Consider the following 13,072-nt stretch of genomic DNA (forward strand, 5'->3'; position numbering starts at 1 on the left):
CATTAAGACTAAAATAGATTTTTATGTTTCTGTCTCTGCACAGTATTTTGACAGCAGGAATCGCAAACTGCTGCACTGTTTAAGAGACTCGTAGCTGTTCCTGATTTTGTTTTGACTTTAGAGTTTAGCTATGGAGAAACAGCGCTGAAGCGCAATAGGACCATCCGTTGTCACTTCTGAACTCAGTCCAGCTGTTCTGTATTTTTTTCCTAGATACTTGTGGGCCATTGGTAAAAATGTCTGGAAGAGATGGAAGAAAAGGTTCTTTGTGCTGGTCCAGGTAACCCATTAAACTAAAATTCAACCTTAGTGTTAATCCCTCAGGTTCCTTAAAACTGTTTTAACCATTTTCATGCTATAAAACATGTTCAAATCTGATTTACAAACCACTGTAGTTCTCAACTCTGACGTACTATGGGAGGCTTCTTAAGAAAAATATTGCCAGCAAGACGGTCCAGATTTCAACCTCCATCTCATAGCATCCCTGCAGTAAGTGTGAAGTGAGATGAAGGCAAACCGACAAGGCAGGATGAATGAGGGAAGGGGAAATGAGCTCAGCCTAGCAGGATCTGTGATTCTTGGGTGTGGATGAAATTCTGTTTCTACTCGAGTCAGTGAAGCTGTGTGATCCCCCGCGGGAGCGAGACTTGGTGCCATCTATGAAGCATCTAAGCGGTAGTTTGGTGACCAGGTGTCTAAGTTTGATCCCATTCCACCCTGCTCGAGCCCCTGGAAAACCCTTAATGCAAAAGGTAGGTGAGGACCTTCTCCTCCTTGCTGCTTGTGACTCAGTCTGAAGGCTAAGATGAAGATGCCTTAAAAAAACTAGTTAAGTTTTCCAGGGACCTTTACAGGTCATGTTTAGAGGCTCAGACATCCACTACATGGGCCAGGCTGCACCCTGGATGTTCATCTTCTCTCCCTAGATTTAAGGCTTCACATGGATAAGTACTGAACAACCTCTTGCTATCTGCAGCCCCTCACCTGGCCATTCTGCACATTCCTGTGAATTTTCCACCCTTGCAGTTTTGGGGACATCTGTAAATGGGTTGAGCGATTGAAAGAAATGTCTAAAAAATAATAATAATAATAATCAGACAGGAAGTAGGTACCTGTCTTGCAGAAGGACTGGTTGGAGATGGACATGGTGTAATTCAGTGGATCCAGAAGATCCCTTGTGACCTCTACACAGTCTGGAGCCGTGCTGCATTGGTAGGAAGGGAGCTGGCAGGGTCCATCTCATCCTCAGCTGCTGTAGGATGATGCACATTTTTAAAGAATCAGAAGTGCACCCAGGGGTGCTCATGCCCCTCTGTTTTCAGGTACAGGTTAGAGCCATCCTGAAGTGCCCCAGCAAGGTGGAAGAAGGCCACCTTATACCCCTGCCCAGGGGTGGTCCCAGGCAGTTAACTTTCGTTCCTTCTGCCTGCTTATTCTTAGCCACGTCGAGGCCGTAGGTTACTGTGTTTATTAAGAGCAACTAGATAATAGGATAAGGGCCTCTCTTAGCCTCTGTTCCTGTAATTGGATTGTCCTGGCTCCTATAGGAACCAAATCAGATGCCTGAATTGTGATATTTTTAAATGGATGAAAATCTGAATAAGTGGGTCTCCCTTCCACTCTTGTGTCCTTCCCCCTTCTCTCTTGCGTGTCCCCCAACACCTCCATGTGGCAACATCACCTTCAGACACATGCAGACATCCAGAGGAGTAGGACAGAGCACAGGTATCCAGGCAGGAGACTGGTTCCTGTATTAAGAGTGCGGGTGCATGTTCACTCGCTGCTGGAGCCCAGAATCGGTTCATCCGTAACGTGGGTAGAAAAGTCGTTTACGTTCTCAGCTGCAGAGAGACAGGCCATCCCGGTGCCTAGACAGGATGGGTTTCTATGCAGGGGAGGAACGGTCTGTGGTTTGGGCGGTTGGCCTCTTCCACAAGCACACCTCTGCACACTGAGGAGCTGAACAAAGTCACCGAGCATCTGCCCACATGCCCCTAAGTAGGAGAGGACAGGATCCAATCCAGCACGTGTCATTTCCTTTTGTAAGCAGAGCTGCACCCCTCTCTGAACACTGCCCACCCTGCTTGTAGCAGGTGCCACCCTTCGAGATGAGCAGCAGCAGAACAGCATACTGATTAGATGTAAATGACATGGCAGAGACTCGCTACTTGCCTAATTTTAAATTCTGAGATATGCAGTGTGAAAGCGATGGCAGAATATGGCCCCGAGGTTGGATGGAAATGGGTCCGCAGCATTGCAAGTGAGGGGAATGCTTGGTAAAGGCAATCCTAATGCCTGTGGCAATGGTAAGCCATGAAAGCTTTTAGAGTAAAGGTTTGGTTTTTTTTCCCATGGCTGGCTGAAAAAGGTAATGCATGTTCATCCCGGCGTACATGTCCACCACTGACATGTGCCCGAGCTCACTACATCAGCTGATTATGCTCTCCCCAAAGATGCTAAACCAGCTCTGGGACTTGGGATACATAGTTGGGATTTTTATATAGCATATGGTGCCCACAGTAATTCACTGCTAGACTTAATGTACCCTACAGGAATTGTTGTTTTGTTGGCTACAGTGGAACAAATCACCACGTATTGTAATCATCCTTAGGAGCCAGAGGAATAATTACTTTGAGATTTCAGACTGAATCTATTCTTCTTCTGTCATCTTCGCCAGACCCCCTTCTCCACTCTCTGGCAGCATATGGGAAGTCACACTTTTTTGTACCTGGATGACATGTCTGCTGTATGGCTTGAAGCAATTTTTCAACTGATTGTGTCTGATGGTGTTTGGAACCAGATCAACTTGCTGCAGATTAGAGACAGTTGCAATGTCTATGCCTGGATCTATAGGTCTGGTGACAGACTCCCTAAACTCAGTATAATTTAGACCAGCAGTGACAGTTCCTGCTTTTAGCAAAACTCAGTTGATTCTGGGTAAGATCAAATGAAATCTGTGTTTAAGAACTCCCAGTAATCACCAGTTCTTGGAAATAATGCAGGAAAATAGGAATTGTGTAGGCAAACATCCTGGTTCATCACAACCAGCCTCTGGACCACAACTGGGATCAAAGTATCCATCATAACTGGGACCAAAGTACTCAGCCCTTGCTTGTGTGGTCCAGGTCTGCCCGTGGGAATTTCCCATTTAAAAGTCAGTGCACATGCGCACAGTAAATAGGTTTGCTACCAGAAGGCTTAAGTCAATGCATGGAGAGCTGGCAGTCTGCATGCATGTAGGACGGCGTGCCTGCCCTGCTCAGGTGTCACACAGGCAGCCCCGTGCTCAGACACGCCTGACGGAGGAGAGGTGCAGCTGCGTTATTGCACAAAGCCCTGCCCTAACACTTGAGGCTGAGCATGAGGGTACCTTGCACCCTGCAGATGTAACCTCAGGAGCTTGCAAAGCAAAGTTGCCTCTGGAACCAGGGAGCTAAAGTCTCCCGTGGAAATAAAAACCTGCCTGGCAGCTGCCCGCTCCTTGGGGCAAATTATCTGTTGTTAATCAAATCAAGGTCCATTTAGGAATTTATTCCAAATGTAGCATTGCCCTGCCAGCAATGAGGAGCAGGGCTGAAGTGGAGTAAGTTGTTTCATGCTGGAAGGGTGAGGAAGAAAGTGGAGTCCGAGGGGAGATTGCCTTGGGCAAAATTGCTGTATTGGATAAAGAGCAATAACCGTCCCCATGTATTAATCATTAGGAATATGCTCCCAGTGAGGGGATGGGGGAGGAAAACCATGAATAAGTAAAATCTAATTTTCTAACCCCAAAACAACGACCCGTGGCATTTTTGTGTTGTCTGTCTTCTCCCTCAGCTCATCTTGCGTGGTGTTCTCCTTCTTTTTGGATTTCCGGCTTTTTGTCTCCTCTCCTTCTGTAAAGACGCTTAGCAAAAGCAGTCCTGCTCTGGTTTGCTCTCCTCCATTGCCTCTTGTTCAGTCTAGTTCAAGTCTCTTGTTCTGTACCTTTCCTCTCCCATCTGCCCATGGCAGCCTGGGTCGAATCCCAAGCTTTGCTGTGAATGGAGCCAAGGTTTCACCCTCCATCTTCCTGACTTTCCCTTTTTATGCTGCATATCTCCTTCTCCTCCCCCTTTGCTAGCTACTCTTTCCCCTTTTCTCCTTTTGCAGACTCTCAACCCACTGAAAAGTTCAGTTGTTCTGGAGATCGGTGTGAGAGAAATCGCCATCTCCATTGGTGCAGCATTGTCATCTGGAGAAAAAGCCTGACTCCACAGCCAGCATCTCTCTTCCCACAGCTGCAGTCCAAGACAAACCTGCTGTCACCTCTTAAGCTCTGGGATTTCAAAATGATGCACACGAGACTCCCAATAGTCTCTTATTTTTTGAGACTCTAGATGTCCCTTTGGGCCTAGGGATGACATCCCTCGTGGAATAGAAAGGTCCGCAAGAAGCGCGGTCAGCTTCTTCCCAGATCAAGGGGTCAGTGCTTTGGGGAAGCCCCTGCACACACTAGACAGCTCCTTTGGCATCTTAACCCTGAACTGCATTAACTCTGGCCATTTCTGTGCAACCGTGCTATGCTGTGGCTGCACTCTCCATGTTTTTTCTGAACAGCATCGGTGGCTGTGCATTGTCTCATCTCTTCTGGACATGCCTTCTGCCGTTGCCCCTGGTCTGAGTGGGACTTGGGTATCCTCTCTGAGTGCAAACCCAGAAATCCCCTAGTGATATTCCTTGAAAGCTGTTCTCCCATAGAAGTAGAGAGGATTTTTGCAGGTCATTCCCTTAAGTGCTCATGGAAGAGAGCAAATCCACTGTGCACCTTTGAGGCTTGTTGTGGGCATGGCCCTCTTCCTGGGATCTCTTGAGCATATATTAATAACCTTTACAGACGCAGGGCAATGGCCACCATGGTCCCCCTGCTTTACCCATGGCACGTTCGGGTGTGACATCTTGTGTTGTATCAGGGGTATCTGTGAGGTTTTGCTAAGAGCTTACACAATGGATTGGTATAGGATGGTTTGCACTGATCATGCCTCAGGACTAGATCACCTCTGGAGGTCCCTGCTAGCCCTACTTCTTTATCTTTCTATGACTTTGAATGTGGTTGCTTCCATCAGGTTGAACCTGGTTTCTGTTTACGTAACTTGCCTCTCTGCAATCATGCAGCAGAGCAAACTAAACCAACATCACAGCGGTTTAAAGCAATGGAAGAATGGCTGCAGGCCCAGCCAGGTAGTTTTTCAGCGCGGTCCCATGAAAATGTGTTTTCTTGCAATACAGTAACTTCTGCTGCATTCTGCATTCACGGTTTCCTGTCCAGTTTTATTCTTAACACTTGCTGAAGCTCGTCTTGCCTTTAAAACCCCGCCCTGACTCCCATCATCAAGTCTCTGGCCTCATCTCTTTCCACAGGAGGGTCTCTCCCGTTCCCTGTGTTCACATTCATGTCATCCCACCTACCTGAGCAGCCCACACCAAGAAATCTCCATCAGGCCCTTTAAAGCCCTCCTCTTCCATGGTGCTTTCCAGTGGCTTGCTTGCTTTAAGTTGCACTGTACCTGCTCACATCTTAGGACAGGGAGTTTTCCAAGAGAGGCATTTCTTAGTTCTTGAAAGCATTCATCTGCTGCACAGCCGATGCTTTCTCAGGGCACTGTATCCACCCTGTCGTAAAGATGGCCTGAGAGCAATGGCTTTTGGACGCTTCTCTTTTCGTTCAACTAATTTTCCTTTTCTGACTTCTGATATGTGACCCCTCTGAAGCATATTATTACTATGGCACCTGCTTTAAATCCTTCATCCCCTGCAAAAACCTCAAGCTTTAGTGTTGTCAGCAAACAAAAGGGAGATGAGTGAAAACCCATGGACTAAGAGTTTGGTTTTAATTAACAAAAATATCTGTTTCAAATATGGTCGTGTAACAGGAAAAGTATTGCCTTGATTTTTAATAGCCTGAGAAGCGAGAAGTTACTTCAGCTCTGCGGTAATAACAAGCCTCAATTTTACCAACATAGGGGGTGCAATGAAAGTGTAATTAACTGCATATGTCTTAATATTTCATGAAGTCCATCTTGGGTAAGTAGATGGTTTGAAACCACAGACCAAATTCTTCCCAGGAGATTCCCACGGAGTCAGAGTTGTGGTATTATTCCAAATGAATGCATTTTGTTATTTTTTAAAATGCGACATGTTGACTTAAGCACATACATGTGTTCATGTGAATGTTGAATTGGCTGGTTCCTTGTTGGCAATGGGGACTGTCTTCTGTGTCTAAGAAATTTGAGAAGAAAAACATGTAGACTAAAAAGAGCCTGAATTCAGAACTCACTTTGTGTGTCCAAGAAGCTGATTTAAACTGCCGGATAAGTGTGAGCTATTGGTATAACAGCTGCAAGGGAGGGGAGAAGAAACAACAAAAGTCCTATCATTCGAGGTCAATGCTGCATTCACATTGCCTCCCTCCAAGACTTAAATTTCGCCAGTCTCCCCAATTTCTCGGATAACTACTTGAAAGATTACTATCCTGATTATTTGGATGAAGTCATTGGGAGCTACCAATCGGCAGTACGTTCTGCAATACGACCAGGAGGTGGCAGCAAGATACTACATTAACATGCAATTGAATGAATTGCAAATACACGAGTCCTCTAAAAAGTGTGTTTCTGGGCTCCGGGCTTATTTTTAGGTCTATTACAGTTAGCCATTTTAATTTATGTGTTGCTAATAAAGTGGAGTGCCTAATTTCATTCCAAGTCCATGCCACATAATATGCACGTATGTCACTCGCACATTTTCACTGTTGATCTGTTACTTGTTGATCGCTCTTCTTCCTAGCAATAGCTGGCAAGATGCTTAACATATCCGTTTTAATTTTACTCCCACAAATGGGTGGCCTTTATGTTTGTTGTGAGTTGTTCATCAGAATAATGTGCAGCAAAGAAAAAGGCTTATAAGCACGTGATAATAGGCATTAGAGACCGAGAGAGGGCAGCCGTGTACCAAGCAGTGATCAAAATACCCTTCTTGCCAGTAGAATCGATGTCTTCTGCTCTAAATAAGTAACATTTTATTAGCATTACATGCCACAGAAATTTGTGCTGCACATATATCGATAATGGAGCAATTTATCTGAAGTTTGGAGGCAAAATCTCTTAGCTCTTTGACTGCCAGAGAGAGCAAGTGGTTGCATGCAGCCTGCCTCTCAAGATGTTTCCTCGCTTCCAAAAAATGCCGAACATGGTCCATTGATGCGCGAGTTCGAAAGAAATGTCTGAAGTCCAGGCTTCCTCCAGAGGTCAAGAAAATGTCTAGACTAATAAAATTGTGTAAGGGATCCAGGATGTGACACAACCTTAACAAAGTCATTTGAAATCATTTGACAGTAAATTTCCCTGCAAGTTCCTAGCCTAAAGCATGGAGAATCCTTTGCTTCCTAACAGTCTTCTTCCAGACAATCCAGATTCGCAAATGCTAACTATAAGCTGGGTCTTGATGCGGCCTGATGGCCTCCTAAAGGCGATTTGAGAGCCTGACAGAGACCCCTGCGGCGGCGAAGGCTCCCATCAAGAACTTGACATTGAATGTATCGTGTCATACAGATGGTAACTCAGAGGAGTGAGAGCTGCCATTTACAGCACCGATGACAACAGCAGCCGAGATCAGTGGGATTTTAAGATTACATTAATTTGACTGGCACCTAGCAATTTAGTTCACATTGTTTGTGACAAGGTGTCACTCTGGCATTTGTCTGAGAATGAATGATAGAGTTTCCAAAGCGTGCAGCGTCCCCTTTTTAGGGGGAGGTCGGAAGGGGGGGGACCTACCATACGTATCAGCGCAGAGGCTTTGAAGGCCGCTGGAAAAAAATGTGTGAGAAAAGGTTCTGCTGAACATGCTCAAGTCCATAGTCTGTCTCATGCTGGCAATGACAGTGAGAAAATACCATCCCCCACCCCTTTGTCACTAATGGATGGCATGCCCTGTCCAAGCCTCCCGTCCATGAGCATCGTTTGTAAGCATTTGCACTCTGAACTGCCTTGCTGTGGGAGCCCGGTGCCATCCTAGCTTTGTGGTTTTCCTCAGGTGAGTCAATATACATTTGCTATGTGCAGCTACCGGGAGAAAAAGGCTGAACCTCAAGAGCTGCTGCAGCTTGACGGATACACGGTGGACTACACTGACCCCCAGCCAGGTACGAGGTACCACGGCCGGCTTCTGCTCACCGCTAGAGCTTGGCACCTTTGTGGGGGGCGGTCGGGGTCCGAGCCTGGAAGCGCTTGTTCTGTCTTTGCAGCTGAAGGGGGACCCAGTTCCTGATGTGTTTGCACTGATGCTGTCCTTGCAAAACTTGCAAGCCACGTGGCCCAGAAATAGATTTGGGGGAAACGGACTGAACGATGAAATAATTAGAAAAAAATAATGGCACTTAGGTTGGCTTTTACCCATGAGCCGGGGTGAGTCAGCACCCGGCTTCCACGAAAAGTCAACAGGAACTGTGCTTCTCTTGAGCCAAAATCCTGACCCAAGTTTTCACTTCATTTCCTCAATCCCCCCCACCTATGCTCACTTCTTGCTATAACTAAGCAAAACCTATATGACCTTCATGTCATTTTTACCTGGATTAAAGTCCCAGTGGATGGCACAGAAAGCAAGCCAGGGCACCCTTCCTTACATTCGTTGGTGGGCACAGGAGTCCACATGCAGATCACCTTCGCTGTGCAATTGCACCTCACTGCTTTGATTTCACTGGGGCTATTCTGAGTGCCAGGATCAGGCCCTCAGGCGAGTTGCAGTACTGCATCCCCCCTGAAGCAGAGCTGGGATGTATTGCTTTGACTGGTCTGCTCAGCTTTTGAAGGAGGGCCATGGCAGGCTAAGGGCAAAATCCCAGCCCTGTGGATTCAGTGGTAGAAGTCCTCGGGACTTCATGGGACCAGGATTTCCCCTGAGAGATGATCATGCACATAGGAGTATGGGTAGGGGCAATTCCCTTCCTGACCAGGCAGCAGCAATGTGCAGCTAAGAGCCTGTTTGCTGCTGCTCTAGATATGCCGTGATGTGGCGGAGATGAGAATCAGGGGCAAAGACAGCAACACGCGCTCACTCGTGGGAAAAGAGAGATGAGGAAGGCCCTGCTGAGTCTCACCCCAGGGAGTCCTTGGCATTTTCGGGAGAGCAATATTAGCGACAGAACAATTAACGAGAGTGGTGCCGGAGAAGGGACTGCACCATTTGGCCTGAACAGCTTGCTTTCTCTGTGAGATTTGGGGTGAGAATAAGGGGCTTGACTGGTACACCAAACTGACACCCAGCTTCTTTACAACTGTGGGGCCAAAAAAATAACCTCACGCACCGTTAATGAGTGATGATCGAATCGTATGAATTGTTCCCTTTGACCCCCTCCCCCCACCATCGCACGAGCTCATCCTGCATTGGCATAGCTGAGAGCCAAATTCGTGCCTTACCGAGGCCCAAGGGTAACCACAGCCTGTGGTGTTACCTATAGATATAGTGGATACATCCATAGGCAACGCGTCCAGGACTGGACATCTGGAAGATGGCCTTTAGGTCACCTGGCTGGGTGCGGGACTCGCTGCGCACCCCTGTGATGTAAGGGTCACCCTAGATGCTCCTTTCTAGCTTTAAGCCATATGAAGACATACCACCCCCCGCCCTTTTTTTTTTTTTAAAGCGTCTTCTCTTTCCTGCCAGGCTTGGAGGGTGGCCGAGCATTTTTCAATGCCGTGAAGGAAGGCGACACGGTGATCTTTGCCAGCGATGATGAGCAGGACCGCATCCTCTGGGTCCAGGCCATGTACCGGGCCACCGGCCAATCCCACAAACCAGTGCCACCCACCCAGGTCCAGAAGCTTAATGCCAAGGGAGGAAACGTGCCCCAGCTGGACGCGCCGATCTCACAATTCTGTAAGTAGACCCGTTCTCCTACCAGCAGCCGTCTCTGATGGAAAGATTTTCTCCACTGATGTGAATAGAGTCTCAGAAACAAAAGTTTAACTTTTTTACAAATACTTCATTCTTTTTATCCTTGCTAAGCCTCTTTTACATCAGTGGTTTCAGGCTATGTTTTATACACAGTTGAACCCCAGAGGCGAATGTCTTGGGGAAATTGCTGGTATTGAATAAGATGCAATACTTGATGGAAGAGAGAGATTCTGGGTGGTAAATTTTCAACAGGGCAAAGGCCCGGCCTTGCAGGAGCTTGAGGTTCAAGTGCCGGGATTTACTTATGCAATTCAGCTGCGTATTTAAAGAGGCAGGTAGAAATGTCTAAAGTACAAAACACGATCACTAAAGGTGGTCAGTCCCCTGAAGAAAATCTAAATGGCAGGAAAGCACATCGTCATTTTAACAGGTTGCCTCCTAGACCAGTCAGATGTGAATTTTCAGCAATTCATCTTTCAATTCTTGATTGCTCTGCATATGCTGTGCATCTGTATGGAGTGAGCTGCATTTTATCTGTAGCCTGAGTCCTGTCATCTGGTAAGTCATGGCTTCAATTTTAAAACAGACAAACAACAAAAAAAAGCCCATCATTTAAACATAAGAAGCCAACACAGGTAGGAAAATGAGGGAAGGACCACCTCGTCTTCTCTAGGGTATTGTAATGTCACGTATTTCTTCATTCTAGAGCTTGTCTATCCCTAACTTTGACTAGGGTCAGTCACATACAGCAAGAAGAGAATAAAGCCTTTAAGTAAAATAAGAAAAAGAAAATAAATGTATTTAGGAAATTCCTCGAATGAAATCAACTTGAAATTGGAGAGGAGGAACTAAAATACTAGCTATGTAATTGCAGTCAGTTCTGAATGTTTAGGGGTCAGTCAGCAACTTGGAAGAAAATTTGTCCCATGACATGAAATGTGCTGTGATGAACAGTGTCCTTCACCTGCTTGTGAATAGGTTCAGCATTTTTTACATCTCATCTACCTTATGCAAGTTGAATCCCTATTGTCTAATAGGTGTTGGCCTGAGGGTTAAGTGACTGGGGCCTAATGAGACAGGCAGGAAGGGAAGTGTAGGACCCGGCCAAATAAAGAATATTACTAAGCGCAGGGTTTCACAGGGCACAGTTTCTATTTCAGTAAGTCTGGTTCATGCTGACCAGGGCTCGGTGGTCTCCCCGCACTACAGGTGCCCATTTGTAGTGCAAGAACATTGTGCTTCAGGGGCATTTTTTTTCAAGCTGGGTGCCACCAGCACCTGCTTGCTATGGCTTCTTGATGCAGGGCTTGGTACTAGCGTGGTGTACTTCAGAGCAGCCTCTGAGCTGCAGGAAATGAGGGTAGTGGGCAGCATCCCTTGAGCAGCTCTGTGCCAGCAAGCATCAGCACCCTGGGTTCACCCTGACCCACCTCAGCATCCCTCTGAGTCAGGGGATGATAGCTGAATGCCTGTCAAGGAGTCCTGCAGGCCACGAGTTCCCTCCCCTGGGTACGTCTAGGTGTTTTTAGAGTCTAAAACTCACCTGTCCGTAAAAGTTGTGTATGTGGCACCATCATCAAGGGCAGTTACAACACAGCATGAGCCAACAGCAGCCTAGGGATGCCGCTCTGAAAGGGCATCATCGCTCGTAACTCTGCTTCTTGGCAGTGTGGTCCCAGGACCAGGGGTGGGTAAGTGACACCGCACTCACTGCAGAGCAAGAAGAGAGAGGGACGGCGGGTTGCCCTTGCCCTACAAATGAGCAGCAGGGGACACGAACATGCTCCCTTTGAGGCTTGTGCTAGTCACCTCCGTGCAGATCCGTGGTCTGGTATTTTCCCTCTCGTTCTCGAACAAGCTTCAGCTCCCTGTGCCGTGATGCAAGTACAGTCAAGAGCCACCCCCAGAGGGGCCTCTACTCTGATCAGGATCTTCTCCCATCCTCTTCAGCACCAGCTTGAGGCCTTTCTCCTCTGCCTTGGCCCCTTAACAAGGGAACCTGTGGTTCCCCTTCCTGCTGCTGGGGCTAGGAGCCCCTTCAAAGGGAGGGCTGGAAGGGATACAGAAGACCTGAGTTGCCCTCCTGCATCATCCGACTGCCCCATGGGCTTGGGGATGCCATGCATCGTAGCCTTCCCTCTGCCCTGCCCCTTCACTTTGGCTCATGGTTGTGGATATCTTTGAAGGAACCCTCTTACTCAGATCTAGGAGGAAAGGGGAAGCATGCTGTAGCTCAGATCCTCGCATTTCAGCTGCTCTGTTTGTGCCAGCAGCAAGGAGCTAGTGCTCGTGCCTAACGCTCGTTCTCGTGTCTGCAGAATAGTGCACACTCCTTGGACATTTCAAAGGGTGCTAGGCGCTCAAACATACACAGCCTAAATACATGACGATTCCTCCCAGGTGCTTGGGTTATAGATACAAATCTGCATCTCAGCTTTTACATTCAAATATATCAAGTATTGCATTTTAAAAGGGATTTGGGTTTGTTGATATATATATTTTTTTGGTTGTTCTTTTGTGTTGCCTGAAAAAAGGTAAGGAAAACTGTTAAGCAGTCTTGTGCATTTAACTATATATCCTGCACAGCTTTTTTTTTTTTAATGTTTTTTTTTCTTTTTTCTTTATTTACTTTGCTAAACAAAGGAATTGCAAGAGCTTAAATGTTACTGCAGTTTAACTAGTCATTATTTGGTTACTACTTTCATGGACAGAGTAAGCTGCTTAAAGATGGTAGAAGTGTTTTGTGTTACAAACACGCGCACACACACAAAAAGAGCCAACACTCCGGTCTTGTGATATAGCTGTCTGCTAAACAGAAACTTGAGAACAACACGTTTTACAGTTGGGGAAACTTGGTAGTAATACTGAATTCATTTGGTTGCCACCTAATTTGATTTAGCAAATATAAACTTTATGCAGTACTCGACTTCACATCTTCTAGCTGGTTAGCAACACTTGGCTTGGAAACAGGCAGCTCTAAACAAGGGTGGAGTGTATTTAAATGCAATTTAAATACTGAAAAAAAAATAGATCCTGCTATTCATTAATTTGTGTATGACTGTACAATCCCTTTTATGTGGGTGAAACAACACCTGTTAGATTGAAAACTTCTGCTTATTTGTTGTTTTGCTACAATTTAAAAGGAAAAAAATATCTATTAACA

General features: G+C 46.5%; 1 protein-coding gene across 1 annotated transcript in view; it reads left to right on the top strand.

Annotated features, from left to right (window-relative positions):
* CADPS (calcium dependent secretion activator) overlaps positions 1 to 13,072 on the top strand; it is a 245,719-nt gene that overhangs the window by 130,235 nt on the left and 102,412 nt on the right. The window contains exons 9-11 of the mRNA XM_019536711.1: positions 214 to 280; positions 8,050 to 8,158; positions 9,679 to 9,891. Of these exons, the coding sequence (XP_019392256.1) occupies positions 214 to 280; positions 8,050 to 8,158; positions 9,679 to 9,891 (389 nt within the window). The remainder of the gene's footprint in view (positions 1 to 213; positions 281 to 8,049; positions 8,159 to 9,678; positions 9,892 to 13,072) is intronic.

Source organism: Crocodylus porosus, unplaced genomic scaffold (genome assembly GCF_001723895.1).
Source record: "Crocodylus porosus isolate Cpor-Errol unplaced genomic scaffold, CroPor_comp1, whole genome shotgun sequence".
NCBI lineage: Eukaryota > Metazoa > Chordata > Crocodylia > Crocodylidae > Crocodylus > Crocodylus porosus.